General features: G+C 42.1%; 1 protein-coding gene across 4 annotated transcripts in view; it reads left to right on the top strand.

The window, feature by feature from the left end:
• PRKCQ (protein kinase C theta) overlaps positions 1-27,831 on the top strand; it is a 63,258-nt gene that overhangs the window by 11,875 nt on the left and 23,552 nt on the right. For all 4 annotated transcript variants that reach the window (XM_040546564.1, XM_040546583.1, XM_040546574.1 and 1 more), the window contains 13 exons: positions 6,602-6,756; positions 6,850-7,003; positions 8,134-8,259; positions 13,515-13,714; positions 15,441-15,501; positions 17,253-17,415; positions 17,904-17,935; positions 18,079-18,164; positions 19,221-19,350; positions 20,009-20,118; positions 22,045-22,168; positions 24,007-24,185; positions 26,639-26,812. In XM_040546564.1, coding sequence (XP_040402498.1) covers positions 8,142-8,259; positions 13,515-13,714; positions 15,441-15,501; positions 17,253-17,415; positions 17,904-17,935; positions 18,079-18,164; positions 19,221-19,350; positions 20,009-20,118; positions 22,045-22,168; positions 24,007-24,185; positions 26,639-26,812 — 1,377 coding nt within the window. In that variant the 5' untranslated portion in view covers positions 6,602-6,756; positions 6,850-7,003; positions 8,134-8,141. The remainder of the gene's footprint in view (positions 1-6,601; positions 6,757-6,849; positions 7,004-8,133; positions 8,260-13,514; positions 13,715-15,440; positions 15,502-17,252; positions 17,416-17,903; positions 17,936-18,078; positions 18,165-19,220; positions 19,351-20,008; positions 20,119-22,044; positions 22,169-24,006; positions 24,186-26,638; positions 26,813-27,831) is intronic.

Below are 27,831 nucleotides of genomic sequence, written 5' to 3'. Positions count from 1 at the left end.
AAGAGAGGGCATAAGTGTGGCATCTACAGAAAGAGCCCTGAGACTGATGGAAATTAAAAACTCATAGGGGGTGATTTTGGTGAAACCTTTGTGGCAAAGATTGACAGAGCAAAGAATGAAGGCAGAAAGTGCAGGTCTGCCAGGTTCTGTCATGCAAAAGGTATTCTGCTTTTAAGGCATTTAGCAGAGTAAACTTGAAATATGTGGAAAAATCTGAATTATTTGAAATATCCATGGTGGTGTTCATTTTAAAGTGTGAGCTGGGCCAGGTGTTCACGGGAGTAAAGCCCAAGTTGTTGGTGTGCCTAAAATGTAGAGATCTGGCAACCAGGCAGCTTCTTGCAATTCCTGTCCACTGAACCTGAGAGGACATGTCCAGTGCTGGAGAGAAGCAGGAAGAAAATGCTAATTTGCTTTAAAATAATAGAGCAATCTGTAGAGAAAACGGGGACAATCCTAGATCAAAATTAATTTTCTAAAATGTTTCTGAAGTCCTTTGTGTCACACACAAGTAAGGTGTGGTTGTTTAACATGGATTCCAGTTACAACTTGAGGCTCCTCTGTGACAAATTTGGCCACGTTTTTGAGGAATATGTGATAACACTAAGCACATAAGCTTCGTTCCTGACAGATGGCTAGACAGATACATCAAGGATGATGTAGACATAGTCTGCCAGGAGGCAGAGGGATGAGCAAAATGCTCTTTTCCAGCCCAATATTTCCATGATTCTAGGTCCAAATACCTTTAGCAGATTTCCAGATTAAATAAATACATGAAATACCTCTACCGCTGAACAAGGTTGAACACAGGCGTGAAACTCTGCCTGCAAAAGGAAGGATGTTAATATGTTCCATTATGGTCTTGCCCTTTCCTCTGGACTTTATTTTATTTTATTTTATTTTATTTTATTTTATTTTATTTTAAGGGAAAAAAGTGAAAAAAAGAAGTGCAGACTGGCAGGAAGGTCAGAACATTACTAACAATTCTGGTACATGATGGTGAAGTATTTCAGGAAAATGCCACTTGTGTCATTTAAAAACACACACACAAATAATACACAGCAAGAGGTCTGTTAACTAGTATCAAAATCTTACAAGAAATACAGGAACTGCTGGGCTAACGAACAAGAGAACAAAGGAAAGGCGATAGTGACATAGGAAAGGAGATAGCTACATCTCGTTCAATATATTTTTATTTCCCTCATTACACTGGATAGCTCTTTGAAAGTGTTTTGTGTGCAGTGTTTGAAAAGCTAGGCACTGTCATTTCAAGTTTTGCCTGTGTTTGTTAGAAGACAGATAAAGCCGGAAAGAAAATTCAGTATTAAAAATTATAAATAAATAAAATGGGGATAGTTATTTTTTAAATGTTTCTTTGGTGTTTGTGTGGCTTAAATGTTGCAGAATTGAAGCAATGCAGGAAATTAAACTAGCCAGAGCTATCTAGGAAAATAAGAAAGTAAAACCAGTAAGTTGCTTTTAATAATCTGGGCCCAAAAGCAAAAACAAACAAACAAACAAAAAGAAAAACCACACACAAAGAAAAGATATACAAAGGAGAGTCAACTGAACAATTGTGCTTCTTTCAGATAGGACAGGTAAGGGTGCAAGTTTGCTTTGTTTCAGGAGCATATATGACAAACATCTACTAAAGGTGGAGTTAAAAGGGTTCAGACCTAGCTTCAGTGATGGAAAGCTATTGCCAATAGAGGTTTGGCTTTCTCTTTTTGGTTGGTCTGCTCTGCTCCTCTTTCTAGTTTACAGAAATAACAAGGGCTTTAGCTTTTAAAATCTTGCCTCTCCAGAGAGAGAGAAATTCACTGTCTCCTGGAAAACAAAAGGTGTATCTGAAAGAGACTGTCCTTTTGATGGGAGAATTTGGCTCTTTTACATGAGAAAATTAAGAAGCGCTGAGGAGCGTTGCTCCGGACCCTCTTTACATTTTTAGCTTGCCTCTCAGAGCGGATGGTTTTGGCTCAGCCAAGCAGAAAGAGTGGGGTCCCCACCCAGCTGTATTTCACTGTTCTTTCAGGCTATTACAACTGTTAGGCATGAATGCACCTGCTCCCAGATCAAGCCCTAAGGTCTGTGCCCTCTACACTAGACATCAGAAGTAGGACTTGTCTGATGTTGGGCTTCTTTGGGGTAGATGTAATCATACTGGCTAGCAGGGAAATGGTGATTACAGGATGGGATTGGCCTAACTTATTTTAGATGTCTTCTTCAGGAGGGCATGAAGCATGCCCTACAAGTACTTATATCTCTTTAATGGGTAATCATAGAATGAGATGGGAGTTGGGTTGATGAGCTCTTCAGTTGTCTGCATATATTCATGTGGATCCACTCTTCACCAGCAGAGAGGCCACAGTTTCCCAGTCTCTATATCCCTACCAACACACAGTTGCTGCATGCCTTCCCACACCGTCATTTCTGCTTCGTGCAGTCCCCCATGTCTGCACAGCTGCAGGATCAGTCAGATCAAGGAACTGATCCAGCTGCAAACTCACTGGTCAAGTAAAGAAAAGAAGAAGGGCTTTTAGAGAAACCTGTTCCCTGGTCCCATGCGCTACACCGACAGCTGACACAGTGCTGGAGGAGGTTTGGGAACCTGCCCTCTGAGATAGGGTGGAAGGCTTAACAGTATCTTGGGACACAGCCTGCATTTAGGTGTGCTTAAAGCAATTGTCAAGTGGTAACGTAAGGATAACAAAGCACAAACTTCCTGTTTTTAAGACCCACCCATACAAGTATCTGCCTCAAGTGTTGTAGATCCCATTCTAGAGTCCATGCAGTGACCACTGGCACTACCAGCATCCTGTTTTCTGTGGGATGAAATACCAACCTTCACACAACTGTAAATCTGTTCACCTGCTTAAACTCTGCCTTAGCTAAATTACTCGTAAGGAAATATATCTAAGGCTCCTGTCTTGTCTTGTGCACAATGAATGCAACAGGAAGAAACCATGTGAATTCAGCGGAGTCCAAACAGCTTTGTTTTAAGGCTATGTATAGGATACCATGGCCAGTTAGCAATACACTCAGCTTGCCCTAAACATAGCATCACAAGATGGTTCGCAGGCATTTAAAGGGAAATCCCCCATTCACATGCCTGCTGTGGGGGCCCCAGAAAAGTCTGGAAGCCTGATTTTCGCATGCCAGAAGAAATGCTTTGCCTGGCTCTGCCAGCCATGGGGAAGTGTTTGCATGGTGAGCATCACCTGTGTGTTGAAATCAAGTCATTCCAAGAAGTTTTGGGAGGCTCTTTAGTTGGACAGGGACTGGTACTGTACCGATCCCATCAGGGATGGCAGTTGGTCCTGCCTTTTCTCATCCACTCCCTCCACTGACTGTGAGCCTGGCTGCAAATGGGGTAGCTGACTTTGGAGAGCAGGGAAATTTAACAGCTACTTACATTTCCCTCCCTTTCTTCCTCCCCTGATCCAAAACCATTGTAAAAGGAAAGTGTGAGAAATACTAAGTGCAACCCAGAGGGCGTCTGAACTTCCTCCTTTGCAAACGGGCTGTTTTGATTTCCACTGAAATAACAGATGGTACAGTCACACAAAATGAAAGTCACTCAAGGGAGTTATATGCCTGTTCCTACTGCATGGGGTATAGAAGCACAGAATAACAGAATATCCTGAGTTGGAAGGGACCCACAACTGAATCCAACTCCTGGCTCCACACAGGACCACCCAAAACCAAACCCTATGTCTGAGAGCATTGTCCAAATGCTTCTTGAACTCTGTCAGGCTCGGTGCTGTGCCCAATGCCCTGGGGTGCCTGTCCCAGTGCCTGACCACCTCTGGGTGCAGAGCCTTTCCCTAACCCCCAGCCTGACCCTCCCCTGTCCCAGTTCCATGCCATTCCCTCGGGTCTGTATGTACAGCCAGTGTTGCCCCATCCCAGGTGTAGAATCTGGCACTTGCTTTTGTTAAAATTCATGTGGCTGGCGATTGCCAAGCCTTCTAATTTGTCAGGATCTCTCTGCAAGGCCTCCCTGTCCTCAAGGGTGTCAACAGCTCCTCCCAATTTAGTGTCATTTGCAAACTTACTTAGTGTACATTCTAGTCCTACACCCAAGTCATAGAATCATAGAATTATTAAGGTTGGAAGAGACCTCCAAGATCATCTGGTCCAACCATCATCCTACTACCAATGTCACCCACTAAACCATGTCCCTAAGCCCCAGCTCATTTATGAAAGTTTTGAAAAGAACAATGGTTATGGGATATCCAGAGTCAGGGGCATAGGCAGGGACCATATCCATCAATGATGGCATCCAGTATCACTGATGCGGAGCTTCCTTGAAACCTGAAAGAAGACCTTGATGTGTGTTGAGTTATGCTGATGTGCAGGTCTCCACCATCCATACAAACTGATCTTTGCAGGGTCAGGATATTCTTTTTTGGTTGGCAAATGTCTGTTGGGAGGTGGAGACAAGTTCATAGCCTTCAGCTGTAACTCCTGGCTCCTTTGCCTCTTGGTGATGCTGATTCTCGGATAATGAATTCATTTTGCATGCACAGCTTTGCCTCAAAAAAAAAAATTTAAAAAAAAAAAATGGAAAGAGCTGAAATTATTCCCTCTGACTTCTAGAAAATGAGAGTTTGATGACATTAGCAAAACAGCATCTCAAATCCAAAAGTATTTCCACTCCCCTCTCAGTTGGCTCTCATTCAGTAAATTGCCATCTTTCCTGCATCATGCGTGCATCCATTTTCATTCAGTGAAGCACAGAAACATCAATCCCACTAAAGACAGCTGTCTTCAATGCAGTTCTGCTGACTTGGAGCAGCAGCTCAGTTCTTCCTCTCTCCTTAACCACAATTGATTAAGGATATCAAGGAGTTTATTACTTCTTAATATCATCTGAGAAGGGTTTCCATATGTTGCATTATTCTCCAGAGTGGGCAAAACTCCCTTGTGCCGATGATGCAAGGTGCAGCATTGATGAACCCCAAGTAAGCTTCATTGGGTAGTTTATTGGAAGAGAGGTTTCAGGTGGCCCTTTATAAAAAGATGTATTTCATTCTTAATTTTCAGATACCTTATAGTATCTTTTCCACTGGGAAATTAAGCAGACACTCTCCATATCCATTGCAGCTGCTTCTAGTGTTAAATTAAACTGCTGCTATTACAGTGAGCCATTGCTGGAGCTGAGTGTGTTGTTCCTTAATTGTTTATGGCTGTGGATTTGAGCCAAGTAGCAGTTCTGCAGTGGCAAACGCTGGAGAGATGACCTGGAAAACAGATGTTTGGGCCAAAGCCAAGGTGGTTTCAGGAAAGACAGTGAGAGAGAAGCAGGAAGCCAGTTATCTGTCTGATTTATTGGACAGGGTGAAGAAATTCACTACAGGGCAGAGTGCTCACACAAAGCTGGTACAACACAAAACGCTGATTCTGGCCAGTTTTTGCAAGGTTTATGTGGGCAGCTATTGGTTTTCTAGTGCTAGCACTAGGTGAGCCAAACCTACATGCTTTCATGGTGGCTGCAGAACATTTCATGTGATAGAATGGTGTATATGAGGTCCCAGCACCAGTCTTTCAGATCTGATACAATGCAATGGATTTTTTGAAAGCTATACTGGCTTTGGGAACCTGATAATAGTTGGGGCAGTGACATTGGTATTTCACAGGACGAGGTGTTTTCACAATTTTATCTGTGTTGCAACTACATTGACTTCATGGAAATATGACGAATGCCAGGCTCAAACTCTGCTTCCAGAGACATTTTGATTTGCTTTTCCTTTTGTCTTTAGACTAAGTAGGCTTCTCATATTTTGAAAAAAAGGAAATGTCTAAATAATTGCAGAAGGGGAATAAAATTATATATAAAATATATGTGATATGTATTATATATGGTGTTATATATTATTATATACCTAAATAGTAATATACTTTTAATTCCTGTTAAAGAGATTTTTCCCCACATAATTTGATCAGATTTCTCTGCTTCTGTCAGTACAGACAAAAATTTGAGCCTTTGTGCCATAGACCACTCATAATCCATTCACTGTATTACTGTGCAATGCCACAAATGCCCTGTCTCACAAAGCTGCCCGTACTTGAATATCTAAATACAAGTGGTTTTCCAGAGCAAGTTCTTCAGAAACTTGGCTAATGTCTGTCTGCAATCCCCTTCAAAGAGATGCTGCCCTCACCCTGAGAAGAATGTGACTATACAAATCTCCGACATCCAGCCTCAGATGGAGCTTTGCTTTACCCAATAGTTTTCTTCTCTTTTCAAGTACATTACCAAAGAGGGTATATGAGTCCCTGCTATTTTCCTGCAAACTCAGTCCAGTTTTTAGTTAATTTAACTCAGGAGCTCAAATGGGAAGTAGAGTCTTCCTATGTTGCTCATTGCATGGATTGGCCTTACGTAAGGCAACAAATTTAGGGAATCTCCTGAAAAACATTCCCTACTAAAATCTCTGTCCGAATATACTTGCAGTTTGCTGCACAGACCACCTGTTTGCAAAAGTCTCAGAAAGCGTGGCAGTGTGATTGCTCAGCACTTGTGAACATTCAAGCCAGAATAGCTGGCGGTTCAGTCCCAGTGCTAACTGTAGCCATTTCTCTTCATTTTATAAAACAGGAAGAAGAAGAAGGTCTCACAGTATCCAAGAGACAAGTGGAACAACCACCTGCTGAGACCTGACCATGTGCTAACAGAAAGTTTTTCTGACTTTTACTCTCACACTAGACTTTTGCACAGGGGGCTGATGGAAACTCATCACTCCACACTGCTGGGTAAGAGGGGAGAAGCTTAAGTGAGGGATTATGTCTTGGTTTCTCCACTTTTCCTCTCTCTTTGATGGTCCTGTCTCCTGTTTCTTTGAACAGAGAGTCCAAGTTTTAAAGTCAGACCGGCCAGGGGAGCTCGTACCCTCATTCTTTCAGCTGAGAAAATCCTTTCCATGTTGCCCGCAACTGTGATGACCAGAGAAGCCCCTCTAGCCAAAGACTGAGCTTCTATATCAGGAAATACGATTTACAGGTAAGAAAATGTCATTCCCAGTAATGAACGTGGATCATCTGACATGTAAAGCTGTCTTTAGGATAGAGCATTTCATGTGTAAAAGGGAGAAAAGGATTGTGCTGCATCCCACCCCACACGTCATTCAACTTTTTGCTTTTGTAGTTGAACAATTTATTTGATTGTTAACAGCTGGTGGTAGGACTCATGTCATTTAACTATGGTGGTGCAAGACACAGACATCTAAAGATGACTTCAAAGTGCCTCTTGCTCCCTGTTGACTAGAAGGGGAGCCAAGAATAACAAGCTCAGGAATTTACACAAAAGTTGTTTGGTAAATGCCAGTCCTTGGGTCCAGATGGCACAAAGATGGGCACCAACTACAGCGGTTAATAGTTGTTGACTTCACTAAATCTTCTCACTAGGAGCTCTGAAAGAGCCTGCAGAGAAGACCAACCCAAAGGCTTTGTTGTGTTTCCTGGCATCTTGCTTTTATGTGTTTCTGTTTTCAGCTGCTTAAAATTATCCTGAGATCCTTTTTTTTTTTTTGCTCCACCCCCTACACAGTGTGGTTCATACGAGCTGAATTTTCTCTTTATAGCTTCACTGATGAATATGGGTCAGCACCCAGTCAGCTGGATGCCTGAGATCATTTCCATGCTGTATATAAATAGTGTGCAGTTATTTCACGGTTTCGTGTTCAGCATGCAGGCTTCCAACAGCCTTGTATTCCCGAAACCCTTTCTATTCTCATAGCATTCAGCTTCGTGAATGCGTGACTCAACATCAATTACAGCAGAGGTTGTCCCAGCCAAGAAAGTCCTGATTTGGCTTCTATGTATTGTTGTTCTCATTTCTGGCAGCTGGTGTCGAGTCACTAGTCCTCAGAGCTTCTACTGCGGGTCTTTCCAGCCTTGCAATGAGTTCAGCTACATGGTTAAGCTGACAGCTACATTACATTACCTTGTGCACATTAAGCAGTGCTTGGTCAGTCCATCATCTCGCTAGACAGTGGAGGAAGTCAGAGAGTCTCCAGTTGGATGGATAACTAACGGCTGGCATACCCCTGTCCAGTGGAGATAAGACGCTGGTTAAAACCAAGGGAATTTTTAGACTCTTCCCAAATATCGCCTGTCTTTTGTTTGACACAGGACTTGTCATGTCTCCCTTTCTGCGTATTGGTTTATCCAACTATGACAGTGGCCCTTACCTGCCATCCCAGGGGGAGGTGATTAATCCTTACTGTGCTGTGATGGTTAAAGAAGCCGTGGAGTCAGGTAAGTGGGGAGGTGTTAAACGTGCATGTGAACTTTTATAGAAACGTGTGCGCTTTACTTTGCAATTGCTGGTGCGTAGGAAACACGTGGTAAATCTTTATAAGAGTTTGTGAAGTGCTTTTTGAGTCTAAACACAATGCAAGTTTGGGTTCAGAACTGCCTGCAAAAAGTCTGATTTGAAGATGAAGCCTAACAAAGTCTCTGTCTTCAGTGTGAGGTTATTATCAACTGAATTACAGGTCCGAGCATATGACACAGCTGACAAGCAGGGATATATTCAGTTTCACTTTTATATGAGCAGTTGCTGTTTTGTCAGCTGGGGCTCTAGACAGATAAAGTCTGTGTGTCCTAGAAATATCCTGGGAGGGCTGTCCTTGTTTATCACATTTTTTGAGGAACAGACAGGTCCAGTAACTTCCAGCCTAAACAAACAAACAAACAAACAAACAAAAAGTAAAAATAGATAGATAAATAAGAGCTTTCAAACATCCCCAGGCTTTGCAGAGGGAGTTAATTTCCCCACATAATTGCTGTACTGTGTGATATGCTTGGAGGTGAAACCTTCTGCTAAGCTGTTTTTTTTTTGTTGTTGTTGTTTGTTTTTTTCTGTGTCTGGATATATGGATTGTTGTACACTTTTCCTAGTTGAACAGGAATGATGAATCCTCATTGGGAAAACATTTTGTATATGTCTTATGCACGAAAACAGTCTCAGTGAGAGGATGAAAAGTTTTTCAATTCTGCTTTTCAACAGTCATTGAGATCAAGACCTTCAATGTTAGGGAATTTCTCATATTGGCTGTTATTTATCTTAAATCTTGGATAAATTCCTAACACGACTGTTGTGATACTTTTAAAGATTAAATTGACTCAGAAATCCCTTTTTATGTCTTGACCCTCCCTCACCACCATCACCCCGACTCAAACCTCCAGGGGATGTCAAAGTAATTTAAAAGAATAAATTTTAGAATTTTAAAATAATTTGGTATTTCATTGTTTTTTGGTGGTGGTAGTAGTGTTTTTGTTGTTGTTTTATTTTGTTTTTAAAGAGTCAACGTTTATCACATTGAACTTTGGCTTTGTTTAAATTACACTTTCAATGATTCTGAAAGATGTGGTGATTGGTAAATTCAGAAGGAAAGAAAATGTTGCATGACAAGATATCACTAACATTTCACTTTTCAGTGAAAATGTGACATTTCACCTCTTTGCTGTGCTTGGTTGTTTGCTTTAATGAGACCTTTGAAAGAGCCATAACTCAAACTGAAGCCTCTGTCAGTTCAAAAGTGAATAAAATCAATTTGGGCAGAACAAACCTATATTTATTCATCTTACACAAAGCTGAAAGTGTTTTCTGGCACCTAACAAACAAAAATGTACTAACTAGTGGCTATAATTTCTGTGGTTTGGAGAACCTTTAATAATAATAATAATAATAATAAATAATAATAATACTCTACCACTGAGAAATGAAAAATGTGTTTGGAAAAACTTTTTTTTCTTTTTCCATTAGTGAGGGTCAAATACAGAAAACAAAATGACATGCCTCTGTTAGGTGGGGTGTAATTGCAGTTTTCTGACAGTTGCTCAGAGCATATTGAAACAGCCAGAGGGATTCTTCTCTTGAGAATTTGGTCTCTGGTCCTCGTCATGTCCATGATAGCAGCAGAATCCTCACAAGACTGATTCATCTTAGAGTCTTGGGGAATCACCCTTGGAAGCTGTTGCTCTTAGACACCCTCTGTCACTACTAAATTGTGTCCATGTCTAACCTCACCTGAAGGTGATTAAGCCAAGATGGTGGGATCCATCTCCCCTATTTCCAGCCTTCTGCAAGGATATTAATATCTGAGCAAGTTGGCCACCCTTGCATTACAGCCCAGGGGAGCAACCAGATATAGTGGATTCATCTCATCTTAAGGAAGACACCTAGAATGGATCTGGTGAATCACACCCTAGAAAAGCCCAGTGCTCTCCGCTGACTCTGCGGGTAGTTTAGACAGTCTGCTCATGCCTGATATTCAGTGAGATGAGTCTAGTGTTAAATGCAAGAAATGGTCTCAACATGACCATCCACAAGGGTTGTGCTCAAACAGGCTCAGAGAAGGCAAAAGGCAATGAGGATCACAGGACGAACGTTAGTTGAGGATATCTGAAATAGCTGCATTTTGGTTTGTGATTTTTTTGTTCACTATTTACTCTCCAATTCCCAGATTTCACAGAGCACTTGTGGCCCAGTAGTGATGAAATTCAAAACATTTTTATTGTGATGCCTCGTTACGCAAATTTTGGCTGAATTGGCATGTCCAGGAAGCAGAAATGTGTCTGCTGCAAAGGCTTTAAGAGATACAAACAACCCTGACTGCCAGACTTGTGCTCTGTCTAATACATGCCAAGTATTTCTTCAGATCAAATGATTGCTATACAATAGTAAGAGCTGAATCCATGATGGATCCAATCCCAATTTCCTGCATTTTTTTTTCTGGAACTATTTTGGTAGATGTGTCTACTCTGGCTTTTGCAAAGTCCTTCTATGGACTGGATATACTGTGCATGGCACTAGGAAAGTAAGGGTATTGGTATTTGTTTGTTTGTTTGTTTGCAAAGGGATAAGTGATAGATGATGAGTATGTTAGGTTCCCAACAAAAGGAGTTTGATTCATTTTGTGTTTATGCCATAAGTTGCCTCATGTGCACCAGCTGTTATAATTAAGTCACGGGGGCAGAAGACACAAGGTCTGGGAGTAATGCCCATCATCTGTGGACACAAGGATGTCACAAAAAAGGGCACCCTAAAGAATTTCAGGAGCCCAAGAAGGATCTTAGACTGTTTTACCTGTTTTATTTTTTTGCCACCTACTTATGTCATAAAAAAGATCTTGGCAATTTGCGATATCATCTAAAAAAAAAAAAAAAAAGGAAAAAAGAGAGAAAGAAACAACTCCACATAGCTAGAAGTATTATAGCAATTTATTACTGATGACAAACCATTCTAGAGATCATAGGCACCTCTGAGGTGTAAAAATATCTGTCCTTTAAAAACGGCTTCTGCCTTCCCAAGCCACCTGGCCTGGTGCCATTTTGACACCTGTCTTGGTGACATTTACTTCGTGAAAGATCCTGCTCTGTGTTTGAACTCAGCAGGCCTGCAGGAGAAGTGCTTCCAGCTACAGTGGGAGCTGCTCCCCGTTAAAGACAGATGCTATTTCATTATTCAGGAGCCAAGGGTTAGACTAATCCTTGGCAGGACTCCACAGACGTCAGTGGGGTTGCTCTGGGGATGCGTGTCTGATCCCATGCACTGGCCAGTTCATTCGCATTCTAGGGTTTGTTTGTTTGAGCTGTACGTTTTGGAGTGCAATGCTAACCAAAGCACTTGTTTTGCAGGTGGTGCGTTTCACATCCTTGGAGTGGTTTGCTGAGGTGGCAAGGGAATAATGGTCCTTACTGAGATTTCTGTCCTCTGTTGCACATTTTCTGCCTTATTTTGGTTGCTTTCATTGAAAGAGTGGCTTAAATATGTATTTGCAAGTTTGATGGGAATGAGTTATGCCTCTGAACAATGGTATTAGACTGCTTAAATCTTCATACTTGAAAAGTCAGCCCCACTTAACTGATGAAGATTGATTCACCTTAGATTGAGGTGCTCTAAAATTCGAGGGCACTGAGTTTGAACATAAGATTTAGCTGCACAGCTATTTGTCATACCAGAAAGTGATTTTCTGTTGTGGGAGTGACCTCTGCTTAGCTTTGTGTTACAAGCCAATGGTGATGGTCGGAGCGTCCTGCAACTCAAATCAAGTTTATGTGGTTAAAACAAGCATAAAACTGATCCATGAGAGTCAAGTGCTGGGCTGTGGAGGGAAATTTCAGCAAGTTGGTATTGATTGTAGGATCATCCATAACTTCTTGGCAAGTTGCTTTCTCAAATTATAACTATCTAGTGGTGGCGAGACATTTTTGTTATGGTCTCACAGCCCTGATGTTTGTTTTATCCCCAATAAATGTTCTCTCATTTCCTGAGAAGAATGTTGCACAACTTTAATCCATCCTGTAGGTGCACGACAAGCCTCAAAAATCCCTGAGTTCCTGCCTGGGGAAATCAAAGCTGATTAGAGGAAAGAAACCTGAATTAGTTCTCCCATGAAGGGAAAAGTAGATAAAGATTTCTTCCACCACATGTCATATTCCAGGCTATCGGCTGCATGTGCTTTTCCAGCTGGTGGGTTAAGGGAAAGGGCTGGGATTGTTGGAAATAGGAGCAGGGTCTTGAGGAGACAGGAGTCACAGCTCTACTGCTCACACAACTGTTTTTTATTCTCTTGTTCCATCAGCTTTGACATTTGATAGACTGAAAGTTTGCAGAGGGTAACTGTGAAGTAGAATTTTCCTTAATTTCCAAGCCTTTTACAGAGTATAAAGCTGGTCATGTGAAATGAAGCAAGCTGGCTGAGAAGCTTTTAATTTGACATATCAAAGTAAAGAGATGACTCTTTGCCACCTAATGCTAGGGCTCTGAGACACCTTACATCATTTTAAGATGTGTCTGTTGTAAAAGAAGAGGAATGAGTGCATGAAGAGGTGCAAGAAAGGTCTGCTAGGTCAACAGCTCTACCTTGCTGTGGATATGATTGCAGGTTTGCAAGAGAGTAATTTATTATTAACAGACCTGAGGTATCAGAGAAGTAACATCTGACTGGTTGTGTACTGCAGCTGAACCTAATCACAAAGCTTTTTGGGGCATTTAAGTAAACCCATTCATTTTGCATTGCAGTGGGCCAGATGACACATGTAACTTGTTATCTGTGATGAGATTCATGTAATTAGATGTGGGAATCTTATGGTGTCAGATTCTACATTTGAGATCTACTCAATAAAGTTAATGTAGTCAGGGTTGGAAATTGTGTTTCTCTAAGATAGATGCCTATATTTGGTCAAATAAATGCACCCTAACTCCATTGATGTATATATACTAAATTCCTTTCACTATCTCTGAAGGCAGCCGATATTCAAATAGATCAGATATTGACTTACACATTGTAGACACCTAAAGTTAAGTGAGATGAATCCTTTCCCAGCTTTCACTTCACACAGTAACTTCTTCAGACACTCTAACATCATCCATTACACACCTTTCCTGGAGAGAGAGCTTAAAGTGTGTAAATAACACAAATCTGTCTCAGGGATTGTAGAATGGTGGCCTTAATGGAGACGAGAAAAAAATCTAGTTAATCCAAACCACTTCTTGTTGACAGAAAATGGCCAAGTGTACGTGCAGAAGAAGCCCACCATGTACCCACCGTGGAACAGCACTTTCGATGCCCACATCAACAACGGCAGGGTCATGCACATTGTCGTCAAGGACAAAAGTGCTGAAATGGTCTCAGAGACCACAGTGGAACTCAAGGTGCTGGCGGAGAGGTGTAAAAAGAGCAATGGGAAGACAGAAATATGGGTGAGCATCATTATCTCTTCTTGCAGCATGTGATGGGAAGCTGAGGAATAATGTTTTGAGTCTGCTTGGGTTTATCTTGAGGGAAAGACCTCCATGCATATCACAAAAGAAGGAGCACAGCACATTTGTATTACCCACTGCTGTTATATTGAAACATATGCTCTCTATTAGCAAAGATTCTGGTTCATGTGAGCTGTGCCCATGTATTAATTTTTGCTTAAGGAACCCACTGGAGACAAATGGTAATTTAAGTGGCTAAATGTGAATTATTTTATGTGCTCTGGGGAAACAGCTTTAAAAATTTAATCTAATATCAAGTAACTGATTCACAGCTACCTGATATCAGAATTGTGCCAGAGAAACTCCTTTAAAATCACTGGAGTTACAGTGGAGTAAATTTGAAGTATCAGTCTTCATAAGGATGCTAAGTGTAAGGTTGTATTCCCTGACAGTCCAAGCAAGAAAGCTGCTGCTAACAGTCTTTAACATGTAGTATTCAGGAGCCATGTCATGAATAACTAAGAAGTGGAAAGACATTTGGAGAGAAAGTGATTTCCTGGAATTGTTTTGTTTTCCCTGCCAGTTATCAAGTTAAGCTGCTTGAGTTAAGCAGTGAGTAGAAACGTCAAAAAGGCCTTGGCTTCTTAAAAGACTTAAGGGCATGATTTGGTAGAGAACTGCACTTTTAACACAACACTTGGAAGGAATGAAGATACTTAGGGTTGAAACTGAAAACTGGAGGGCCTTGCTCAGCATCACTCCAACTCCAACCCAAGGCTTCAAAGGTTTGTGAGGCAGGAGTGTGGTGAAAAGGAGAGGGGGCACACAGGTGGAGTACTGCTTGCTCATAGCAAGAGTAACTAATCTGAGACCAAATAAAGTTGTGAGACTACAGTCCTGTTTTTTCCTAGCCTGGGAGCATCTCCTGAGGTCTTCACTCACTCCCAGATACAAGTTATGACCTAAGGAGGTTGGTCCCAGATATCCCATCCCTCAAAGATCAGGATGGGAATGAAAAACGTTTTTCTCACCTTTCTGTACAATGTCACTGCTTCACCTGGAGCATAGAGAGGTAGCCCAGCTCAGACTGTGCTGGAGATGGGTGGGAAAGACACTGCTGTAGTTTTCAGCCTGAAGAAATCCTTGAATTACTGCTTCCTAGACAAGTGGACCCAGATTTGAAAAAGGCACATATGGATGATAGGTGGGTCCAGTAGGAAGACCTAAAAAATACCTGAGAAAGTTTGTAGTATCACTCACATTGACTAATGAAAGTTAGAATTCCAGGTGCAAGTTTCTAAAGATTTCAGAGATTTCAGTGTTCTTTTAGCACCTGTCTGAAGCTGGCTGGATATTTAGAGGACTTCCCCCTAGTATAATCCACTGGGAATGACAAGTTTTCTCTATAGATGTGTTGGTCCTGACCTGCTGTCTAAAAACTTGCTTATACTTTCTGTTTTAGTCACTTTTATCTGTTCAGTCATGCAGCTCTGAGAGTTTGATAAGAGGTGATCGATCTACAGTTGCTCCCCACTCACCATATACCCCCACATCAATATGAACAACTCAACTATTAGCATTCATTGACATTCATCAGTTCCCACTGGGAAATGGAGGTAGCTTGAGCCATCTGAAGTGACAGTTGTTTCTTTGAATGTCTGTTTAACGATCACACTTGTCTTTTTTTTTCTTCTTTTTTTTTTTTTCTTTCACTTATCACAACCAGCTAGAACTGAAACCTCAAGGGCGAATGCTGATGAATGCAAGATACTTCCTGGAAATCAGTGGCAAGTGATTTTATTTGCTAATTGATAGATGTGATTTCTGGTTACGTGGGGCAGATGTGGTGTCTTCACTGAAAGCAGAGCATACTTTATTACTGATTTATTCATAGGAACTATCATAATGTTTTGAAATGAAAACCACAGAAAAGCAATTACTATTGCATGGTGGGGATGAAGACTGACTGTTCATCTGTGATTTGCAAGGCAAATTTTTGGTAGTTTTGTCACTGAAACAGTATGTTTTTCTTATTATACAAAGTAAGATGGAATAGATACATAAGGAGCCTACTCCCTCTGAAATCATTGTACATGTATGTATGCATACAACATGTACCATGGTGTGCATGATAGTGCAGTCATAAAGGATAGGTTATGTTTTACAGCTGACAACACCTAAATACATGTGAGTTGGGTGCCTAAGAACAAGAGCAATCTAGGCAAAACAGGAAAAGAACCTAGAGAGTGATTCATCGGATCAGATGTAGGTGCCTGCTGCATGGTGAGCTGAGTCATTTGCTAGGCTCCATTGCCTGCACCAGCTGGACCTCCAGGGATGTAGCAGGGCCTTAGTCACCCTGCACAGGACACACCTTTGTTTAGGTGTCTTCACTGAGAACTGGATCTCATCTGCTGAGCTCAATGTCCATGGGAAATGTATTTGCTTTTCTGAAAGAAATGGGTTGCAATCAAAATGGTCAGTCATGATCTCCTTTCTTTGATGCTAAAGTTCTTACAGTCTTTCATGGATGTGGGATGAAGCTATAGGTTGTAGATATCTACAAGGACCTTTTATTTCCAGAATCACGGAAGTAGTGAAAGCAGCTAATAGAATGTGTATACCAATATTCTCCTCATCAATTCCCAACTTTAAAATAGAATAGATTCTTTTTGCCTCCTTGTGTGTTATAAAGCACTAGAGAGTCCAAAGCATAGAAAATGCAAGTTGCGTTTGTATTACAAATAGCAGGATCATCATCAGATCAGTCAGGAGGGCAGTTTCCACAGAATATCTAAGTAATTTGCTGTGTAATGCATGACTAAATCAAGACAGAAATTGAGAGTTAGATGTTGTGTGCATATCAAGATTTGTAGACATGAGCATGTACTTAAGTGCACATGCATATATGCATGAGTAGCCAGAGTTGGTGTGTTTTCTGTTCTTAAAAGTTTAAATGTGAACTGTGAATAATGACATGCACACAGGAAACAGCAAAGCAACTGTTGGCATGGAAAAATAACAACAACAAAAAGAATATCATAAAAGCATACATAAATGTTTACTCACAACCATATACACGCACACATTACAGATTCAGTTAAATACCCATGTTTCAGTTCAGTATCCACGTATCTATCCATCTATCTATGCATGTGTGTGTGCATTTATAAATAGATATTCTTACGTAATTTATCTTTTTTATTGTTCTTCAGTGCTATATAAAGTTCAAATGTAATATTTAGCTGCAAATTACCTCTCCTTGGGAAATTTCTGGTCTATATTTCAAAATAACATTACGAATATTCAAGGGAGCTTAAAATCCTCAGTTTGAAGTCATTTTAGTGTCCCTGTAGGAATGGTAGATAAAAACATCCAAACAAGCGTTGTGTAGATTTCAGAAAGCAGTATTTCCTTAAAATATTCATTCCCGTGAGTGAATCATCAGCTTCAGTCAGTTAGTATCTTTGGCAAATGCATTTTCTCAAGGTGCCTGACCAGGACAGTGTACCATAACAAATCTTCTGCTTCCTTTCAGATGCAAAGGACCTAGCTGACTGTGAGACCGAAGGCTTTTTCTCCTTGCATCAGCGCAGGGGAGCCATCAAACAGGCCAAAATCCATAATGTCAAGTGTCACGAGTTCACAGCCACCTTCTTTCCACAACCTACCTTCTGCTCCGTCTGTCATGAGTTTGTCTGGTAAATGAAAATAGATCTGTGCACATTTTCCCCTTTCTACTTGAAGGAGCAGCTCTGCTTGTATAGTGAATATCTGTGTTCCTGCTGTCAGCAGGACTGGAGGCTTGGCATCCTGCATGTAGGAGTTATTGCATCACTTCAAGGATGTGGCTCACAGTTGTAATTCCAGCTGTGAAAATTCCTTTCATTTTTAGTGTATTATTGTTACAAATACTTTTTTCTTTGGCCAAATGCATGGACGTTTCTAATCAGCCTAGTTTGCCATTTAGATATTGCAAAATTCAATATGTAACTGTGGACTGGAAGGGCTGTGAAAACCAGTTTCCAGCAGTTAGAGTGCATGAAGACAGTTAAATTAGAGAAACTCTGTAAAGATGGATAAAAAGCAAGACTGTTTTATTCTGTTTCTTTCGTAAGTGTTGCTTTTCTTTCAAGTGTAGAGGCAATTTCAGAAAATTCAGAATTAACCATTTCTCTGTTTATTTTAGGGGTCTGAATAAACAAGGCTATCAATGCAGACGTAAGTTTTTGTGTTTGTTTTTTTGTTGCTGTTTTGTGTTTTTTTCCTTTTTTTTTTTTTTTTTTTTTTGTTACTATCATTATTTACCTAGTCTTTTCTTAAGGGATTTTTTCATGAATGCCATGACACACTTGTTCTTTCAGAGTGTAATGCTGCCATTCATAAGAAGTGCATTGATAAAGTAATAGCCAAGTGTACAGGATCAGCAGTCAATAGCAGAGAAACAATGGTATGTGTTATTATTTGGTTGCTTTTAAAACACTTGAGTGTCATTCATATCTCTCCTGCATTGCTGGAGAAGCAATGCAATAGAAGCAAAGCATGCTACTGAACTAAAAATCTGTGTGATCTGATCTGCATCCTTTGTTTTTTGTATGCCCAGTGGCTTCATTACCTCCTACTTGTGATTTACTTGAATCTGCCACTGAATAAGCAGTCACTGAATCAGGACTGATGTTTTCCTGATGTATGAAGTATAGCTCAGGGAAAAGTCATGGACATGAGGTGGAGAATTGCTAGAGGAAATTCTTCACTATCCAGTGTTAGGCAGGATGTCATACTGAATTTTCAGAGCAGTACTTTAACATCCCAGTCTGTGTCATCTGAGATTTCCAAACCATTAGCGGAAGATCTAACATCTCCAATATTATTTATTTTATTTTTCTTTTATCAGTTTATAATAAAACTTCTTTTTTGGTGGGCAAAATTAGAGTTTATACTCTTGATATTACCTTTTTCTTAATTGTGTTCTACAGCTTATGTTTTTCTCCAGTCCCTGGTACCTGTTATCTTTTTAAAGTCTTTAGAGATGAGAATCATCTCTCCTGTCTTCTGACACCTCCAGTGTAAATGTATCCGGCTTTGTCATCACATTTAAGTCCCTATATACCAAAAGAAGAAAAATAGGCTTTTCTAAGGAGTTATTCATGGCAACAAATGTAGACATCCATTTTCAGGATGAGACGAATATTTTTTTGAATTCCCTCTGTTTTTCCATTGAGCATTAGAAAGTCTGGGTGAGTAGCTGAGATGCAGACAGCTACCTGATCAGATAAATCAAGCCCAAGGATTAAATTACCCAACTTCCAATGAATTACACAGATATTACGTATCAAAATTTGGCTTTGTATATCTGAATGTTAGAGTTTCTTCTTGATGATTATACCCAAGAATAAAGCAGCAGTACATACCCCACCTTCTTTGGTACAAGGTTGGGGGCTGTTGATTTTTCATGCTGAGCTGAGGCAGAGAGAAGTGAATTGCCAACATGGCTTTTCTGTTACAGTTCCACAAGGAGAGGTTCAAGATTGACGTGCCTCACCGCTTCAAAGTCTACAACTACAAGAGCCCAACGTTCTGTGAGCACTGTGGCACGCTGCTCTGGGGCCTTGCACGGCAAGGACTGAAGTGTGATGGTGAGTCCCTGGTGTATGTGGCACAGGCTGAGCATGGGAGCAAGCTGCTGTCTTTAGAGAGCTACAGTTTCTGAAGAGCCAAATCTTATTTCTCTCTGAAACCTGGATGAGACAGTGTTAGGGATGGTGAAGGTGTGGTCAAGAGGACCATCCTTTAATGAGGATCTATAGAAGAATCTGTGGTCCACGAGTCTGAGGAGTGAATTCCCAGAGAGACAAAGGAGTATCTCAGTGCCCACATCTGATCTTCCAAAATCACTCCTAGAATCAACTTCCATACTCCATTTTCACTATCAGACAGACCCAAGACACTTCTCCTTCATGATCCTATTCCAAAAGGGAGATCCTGTTCTGTGACCACAGATATCTCTCAGCTGAAATGCATTGTAGAGTTTTGGTAGTCTGTAGTTGCCAAGGCTGATGAATGTGGAAATGCCCAGAAGTAATTATAAAAGTCCCCTCATCTCTGCAGACTAACCAAAAAGCAACATGAGCGCAGTCTAATGAGACATAAGCCATGCTGTGGAGCCCAGGCTTTGAGGTGTTTATGTGGTTGGTCTTTGCCATTGGCCAAAGCACATTCCTTCCCAACCTGAAGTTAAATTCTTTATAGCCCAGAAACCTTCTGTTGTCCTGACACCTCTGTTCTTTCTTTCAGCATGTGACATGAACGTCCATCACAAGTGCCAGACAAAAGTAGCAAACCTTTGCGGAGTTAACCAGAAACTAATGGCTGAAGCTCTGGCAATGATAGAGAGCACCCAACAGGTATGTACTTCAATCCATGAGTGACCTACAGAATGGAGGATCAATTGTTCAATGTTTGTCTCAGTACAAGAAATAAAGGCATTGAGTGGAGCACTGTGGGTAGCTAGTTCAAAACAGAGAATGGAAAATGGGTCCCCATGGGCAGGGACACCTCCCACTAGCCCAGGCTGCCCCCAGCCCCATCCAGCCTGGCCTTGGGCACTGCCAGGGATGGGGCAGCCACAGCTCCTCTGGGCAGCCTGGGCCAGAGCCTCACCGTGCTCTGAGTGAAGAATTTCCTCCTGATACCTTGTCTAAATCTACCCTCTTTTAGTTTAAAGCCATCCCCCCCGTCCTATCCCTACACCCCTGACACGGAGTTCCTCTCCAGCTCTCCTGCAGCCCCTTCAGGCCCTGGCAGGCCGCTGGGAGCTCTGCCCGGAGCCTTCTCTTCTCCAGGCTGAACAAACCCAACTCTCTCAGCTTCTCTTCATAGAAGACATGCTAATTAATTATGTTAATGGAAAAGCATTGTCTTTGAATCAGGAATTCTCTGAGCCACATATCTCTGGAGATAGGGAGAATCATTTGAGGAGCTGGCCTGGCATGCTTACACTCTCCTTACATCTTTACAGGGTGTCTGCTTGATGCCTGTCTCAGAAAGGACATGACCTGGATGGACTCTCTGATTCAGTACAGCTGTAGTTACATTATGTTTGTAGCTTAAGTTGTGTAACAGGGTCCGAGAAACAGGGAGAGGAACTTGGTTTGGGTCCTTTGGTGTCATGACCTTGCTCTGCGGTTGTCACTCAGCAGTTTCTCCTGTGTCTCTCTGACCTGTTTGTTGTGAAACTCACCAGAGCAGGAACTCTCCTGAAGAGACCTGGACCTTGAAGAGAGGATCTAGATAATACTATCATGTAAATAACACTGAGCGAACACAGCAAATTGACTTAAAAGAAGGAAAAATAGACTGTCACAAGCCCCAAACTTCTAGAGAAGATTCTAGTTCCAAATCAGGATTGTTAGGATGCCTCTCAGCTCTTGAATAGCCTCAGAGGGGGACAAAATCTGTAGGTTCACAGTCCTGCATATTTAGGTTCTTCCAGTATACCAAGGCAAAATCTTCATACACACAGCAGGTGTTTTTCCATCTGTAACTTCCTGAGAGTCTACCTACAAGGTTTAACTCTGCATACAGCTCACCTTTATTCAATAGGTGGTGTTGCCAAACCTTCAAAGAGGAATTTTTTCTGCTTTTACTTCTCCATTTCCTATCTGCTGGCTGTCTGCAGCTCCTTGCACTATATACAGGTTTCTTTGAGTCACCATTGAAAGGTGAAGAGGGCAAACGCTAGATACTTCCCCCCAAGTATTCTTCTTATCTCCAAAAATTTAGGCCATGGGAACTTCCTGAGCTGTAGATGGGGCCTTAAGGTTTTAATAGCCCTCACTTGATTTCTCTTCCATGCTTTTGTCTCATTACACTTGAATCCAGATGAACTCTTACCCTCTGCAACATGAGGAACAGGAGTTCCTCAAAATGACATCCAGGCAGTGTGCAGAGATAAGACTGCAGTATGATCCCGCCTACAGTGTTTTTCCAGGTTCCCCTTCAAAGAGAACTATTAGGAAGGAAGATGTTAATGAAAATGTCCTTTGTGAGGATAGCCAGGGACACAGACCCCTGTGCAGAATAGGGTATCTCTGTATTGGCAGTACAAACACCTAGTAACACACAGAGACACATAAGAAGCCTTGCTGAAGGTTGTGGGTCCTCTAGGTCATCAAACCCCGAAACATTGGGTACAGTTATGCTCCTTTCATAAACAAAGACCTCTTCCATATTTTGGCTTGTGTGACAGTCACAGTCAAGAAGCAACAGTGTCCATAAGCTCAGAACATAACATTTGGCTTAAAAGTCATTTTCTGTTTTCTGTAATCCAGGCTCGATCTCAGCGTGACACGGAACAGATCTCCAGAGATGGACCTCTCGAAATTGGCCTCCCAGTTCTTGTGAAGGATATAACACCTCTTCAGGCAATTCCAACATCTACAACAGGAAAAAAAGGTAGTTTCCCCTAGTGGTATGGTACAGCAGGCTTTTTTTTTTCTTCCTATTGTACACAGTTTGGTGGGGGTTGCAAGGGCAGAGAATGTATTAGCCAATGAATCTTTCATGCATCTTACCTACCTAGAGCCAGACATATCCTTCCTCATCCCTGGATATCTTCAGCTCTTTCCAAGTCACTTAGGCTAGGCAGAGACCCTAGATCTCAGCCTGGTTCCTTTCTTCGCTGTAAACTTGCACTTTCCCTGTTCCATCCCAGCCTCTAGCAACATAAGACACCAACCACTACTCATCCGGCTAGTCCCTAAACTCTCTGATCCAGTACTTCAGCATAACTCTTACCTCCACTGGCAATAATGTGTTTATTCTTCTCCTGGGACTCATAGACCATAATATATGAGCAATTTAAAGAAAATTCCAGCTTGAAACAGGAGGTTGGGAGACATTCTGATCACCATGGCTAATTCTCTTTCTGATTTCTGATTTGTGGTTAGAGGTTGATGTCCAGTCCTTTTGAAAAACATTGACAGATCCCCACTTCATTCACCCAAGGAAAATTACCCTCCTGGGAAGATCTCTTGTTTGTCTGCTTTATGCTCAGGTCAGAGAACTCTGGATTTTAGGATCAGAAATGTCACGATTCTTTCATAAGACCCACATAGGTCTTTTCAGGACCAGATTCATGGTTTATGGTGCCGCTCCAAGCACCATACTGAAAGTGCATCAGACCTATGATGGTACTGACACAATGTTTTTGCAGACTCCCACAAGCTTTAAAATACCAGAAAGGGGAGAAAAAAAGAAAAGTACAGGTGAATCAATACTTAAAACAAAGGACTAAGACAGTAGGTCTTTAGCTCTATCCCTAAACAAAGCTCAAGCTCACCATCATCGTCTTTCTCAATGCAAGTACTGCCCTATGTGGAGTTAACATCCTGAAACCACTCAGAAACAGAAACTAGAGAGAAAGCCACATGGCACAGGCTAAAGCATGTCAGAGCTACATTACACAAGCGCTCTGGGTTTGATCCAGGCTATCGAGACTCAGAGGCTGGTTTTGGTACCATATATGTTGTTAGACCCCTGAGAGAAAATTAATGATGTCCCCATCTATTCTTATTTTCTGTGGGTTGTAAGTAGAACTGACTATGTTGATGTGAATAGTAAAGCCCAAATGGATTCACATCTGGTTTACGTATAAGTCTGTTTGTCTGATGAGTAGTGTTCTTGCTGGTCAGTGATTTAGGACAGTACAACAAGTGTGCATTTGAGTGTGTGGGATAAATCCAGTAAGGGACAGGCCCTTTTAGAAGTTCACGTACATCCAAGTGAATGGAGTATTGAAGAAACTCAGTAATTCCACTCCAGAACAGCTGGAGTATTTGATCAGAACATCACAACCAGAGCAGGGACCCAATATGAAGATGCTGTCCCTCCCATCTGTTTCACATGCTAGTTTTGCCAAGGGCCTTGAAGAGGTCTTAGAAGAAATCATAACCCCATCATACCAGCAACCAGCAAGAAGGAATAAAGAACACAGGCTGCTAGAAATGAAGGATTTGGTCATATTTTGCTGCTATGAAGCAGACAGACAGATGAAGAAGTTTGTAAAGTGGCAGTAATGCCACTGAAGAAGGTGCGTTTACACTGGAGTAAAATTTCCTGTGGAGAGAAGGCAATGTGAGAGCAGAGACAATCTATTCACCTGACATGGCCACCACATTTCCATGTGTTTGAAAAGACCTTTTTAAAATTCTATTCAAAATACCTTGTAAGTATTCTGGGGATTTTCTCCTTACTTCCAGGGGTTTATCTGAATGCTTTGATGTGTGTTGCAGAGCCACAGGGCATCTCGTGGGAGACTCCAGTGGAGGGCACAGGGAAGGGAGAGACTCTAACAGAATCAGACCTGGGAGGAGAGCAGCGCCAGGTACAGCAAGAGGACCAAGTGCAGCTAAAACTAACCATTGAAGATTTTGTCCTGCACAAGATGCTGGGGAAGGGCAGTTTTGGCAAGGTAAGCATTAGGAGACTGCAAAGCCACTGCGCAGGTGTGCATATTGCTTGTTATGACACTAAATTACATGAGGTTTCAAGGCCACTTAGGGAAAAACAAACATCTCTATGCCCTCAAAGAACCCTTGTTCCAGCATGGCTGAGTCTTGAACCCAGTCTTCTCCTCACCTGTTCCTCTGCCCTATGCATTGCTCTCTCATGAGCACCCATGATAGGAGAGAAATGACTCCTTCCATGCAGGTTGTTAGGCCCTGGGCATCCACAGAGAGATGGTGAGAAAAGTCTTTTTGCTGTCCTCCCTCATGCAGCTAATCCCACCAGTTTAGCCAAGTAACCTTGGTGGGAGGCAGAAGCATGAGCCAGAAAGGTGAGTGGGGATCACCTCCCTCCCCCAGAGCAGCAGGTCCCAGCTGGGAACACTGATTTCCCTTTCCCAGCTCTGATCTGTGCTGGAGCATAATGCAAATTTCACAAAAGCCAAGAATGTGTGCTTTTGAAACAAGAGCCACCTGTTTTCAGTAGTTTCACTAAATCTTGATGAATGGTGGATTGTTCCTCCTTCTTGCAGATGTCCCCTGGAAGGGGACTCCTGTTATTCAGTGCCAGCGCAGAGCTGCATGAAATAATTTCAGAGGAACTCTCATTGTGTTTTCACATACAATAAGGAGAAAAAGAATTGTTATGTATCACATTGCTCAAATCCCAAACCTTTCCAAGGTGAAAGCTGCCTTAAAGAAGGCCTGCTTTTTGCCTGCTGAGTTGGAGCAACTGCTGCAACCAGTTCTTAAACTGGGAAGATATTTGCTGTGTTGGCTTTCCATACTTGAAAACACTCGGCACGTCTACATTTTGCATGTGAAGCAGAGCTGAGACATCTGAATTGGAGCTAAGTCACAATACCCCAAATTCGACAGCCCGAACTAACCTGGACTCAAGAACATAGATGTGATAGAAGCATTTACATTGAAGGAAAAGACCTCTGTAGGTCATCTAGTCCAGCCCCCTGCCCAAAACAGGTCTCCTCAGATGAGCTTACTCAGGAGCTTGATTAGTTGAGTCCTGAACATCTCCACAGAAGCAGATTCTGCACCTTGCTTCAGGCCCCTGTGCTAACATGGACTCTCCAGCCTTGCAAGCATCTGCGTTTCTCTGCTATGCACCATGTGGGTGTGGAGAGAATGGGCTAGTTCATGCCTTTTTGCAACAAACCTCACCCACAAGTTTCCTGTGTAGGTATCGCTCCCGGTGCTCTGATCTATTTGGAGTGAGATTCACTTCCTCATAGAGGAGACGGGGTGTGCAGATCTCCACGCCTGAGGGATCTCTCCAGTTCTGCATGGACCTGGGGAGGTTGAGGGCCATACCCATGAGAAATCACCCTCTGCATCAAGTCTAACATTGCCTACCTGTGCCTTGGAAGTCACAGCACGAGTCACACATGTATTGCGCTCCCCAGTTTGCTTGGGAGAGCAGAGCCCTGCACAGAAAGAAAGTTTAAAAGGGTCCCTGCAGCATCTGCAGTGTTAGCATTTCTGGTCATTCACTGCAGAGACAGAGGGAGGCTCTAGGCTCTGTCTACTGCAGAAAAGTGAAATATAACAGTAGCCAAAAAGGTAAGTAAAATCTTTGTGAGTGTTAAAAAACATCTGAGCCTGTTCAGTAAATAGTGTCTGGTAGAGAATTTCAAAGGTCTCTCTGATGAATCTTAGATATTTATTCAGTCTATGGGAAACACTGTTGACAGTCTGTTAGCATCAAGGTCAGGACTGGTACTGCCTTCCAGCAGAGTCTGTCTTGATTTGTGGCCTCTAGAAATCCCTTCCCTGCTGCTTCACCTCTCAGTTTCCCTGCCCACAGAAAATAGAGTGATGTCTCCTCTGTGATGTGTTTTGCTCTTCTCAGAGAAGTCCTGCAGAAACACAGGGGGCCCGGTTTTTCTGTTCAGACTTCCTGCCAACAGGGAGGAACCACTACTGGTGGACACTGGTTTACACCTACTGAGGATCTGGTGCAGGGTATTTGCATTTCACATGTTGACAAAGCAATATTTTATGATTTGTTATTTAAAGTCAGAAAACAGGAAATGTATCTCATGAGCATTTGCATAAAGTTGGTTTCTGTTGTCAGAAGCGCTCAGCTTTCTGACAAGTCCTGTCCACATGAGCATGTAGCCCATGCTCTTGTAATTACCCAGACCTACTCATTCTTCCCCAGAGTCCAACTTCATAAAACTGTTCTGGATATGGAGAACAAGGTCAAAGTCTTAATAGCAGAATCCAGACTTAAATATCAACCTTTTTAAGGTCTTCCCTCATGAATCCCTCAGAGATGTTTACCCATGCAAAATTTTCTTCTCAATGCTGCATTTCAACCCATCTCACTCAGCTCCCGTGGCTGTGTTGCCAGCTAAGAGAGAAGAATGTTGGTCTTTCTGAGCAGCTGTTTCCATCCTAGGTGTTTCTTGCTGAGCTGAAGAGCACAGACCAGTATTTTGCCGTGAAAGCCCTGAAGAAGGATGTGGTGCTGATGGATGATGATGTTGAATGCACAATGGTGGAGAAGAGAGTCCTCTCCTTAGCTTGGGAGCACCCGTTCCTGACTCATGTCTTCTGTACATTCCAGACCAAGGTAAGACAAGGATTTGTCACCTTCCTCCATGATGCCTGGCTAAGATAGGGAAATTTGGTGAAGTGCTTAATCTGCTAGATGTTAGGAAATAGCTTGGACATGAAGAGGTGCTAAGGGAAGGGATCTTCCAATGGAAGAAGTGGCTCCAGAAGGAAGGAACTCAGGAAGTGGCCCCAGAAATTTTGTCTACCTTTCCTATATTAACCTGGAGGGGAGGACTTTTGAGAATTATGGCATCCAAGACTCATTGAAGCTGCTATGCAGAGCCAAACTATTAACATCTGCATTCTGGTACCCTGGCCAAGGATGTGCAAAGGCCACATGCACAGCCAGGGTACAGATGTGCCCACACTGGTGTTATCTGAACCTCTTGGACCATGAGGCAGTACCATTATGCTGCAGTGATTAGTGTGGATCAGAACTAGCTCAAGAAGTTCTGGTTATAGAGAATAAACATGCTACCACTCACTTTGGGACTCTTCTTTGACCTCAGTTACTGTTAAATTGCATCAGATGCTTCCTACTTCATCCAGGACCACTGGTGATGAAGGCTGCAGTTCAGAGGGGCGGCACACAGTATCTTCACCTGAAATCCCTCTTAATACTCCAAACCAAAATTGAAGTAGCATTTAAATAATGTATAAATCTGGCCCTAAATGACAACGAACCACAAACTGATTATCTTTCCAGAGCCTTTTCTACAGACACAGCCAATCATCTTAGTGCTGAAGCACACACATTGGAATAGGAAAAAATAATAATGGAAGGAAATCTGAGAGACTGTTTGCCTGTCTAAGCTACCAAAACAACTCCTGATAGACATTTGCTATCCCAGAGCTCAAATTCAGAGCAACATCACTCTCACAAGGCTGCTTTTTCAGGATTTTGCTAGTGTGCTCCCAGCTCTCACTCAACACCAGGATTTAGTGACACAAATTACTGCTGGGTGTGAGGTTAGGACCTGCTCAGCAAGCAGCTCGCTGCTTCTGCAGGGTCAGGAGAAATATAACCTCTGCCAT

The sequence above is a fragment of the Cygnus olor genome, chromosome 1 (assembly GCF_009769625.2).
Source record: "Cygnus olor isolate bCygOlo1 chromosome 1, bCygOlo1.pri.v2, whole genome shotgun sequence".
NCBI classification, from domain to species: Eukaryota; Metazoa; Chordata; class Aves; order Anseriformes; family Anatidae; genus Cygnus; species Cygnus olor.
Note: the sequence above shows the minus strand (reverse complement) of the source record. Positions and strands in the feature narration are given on the sequence as shown.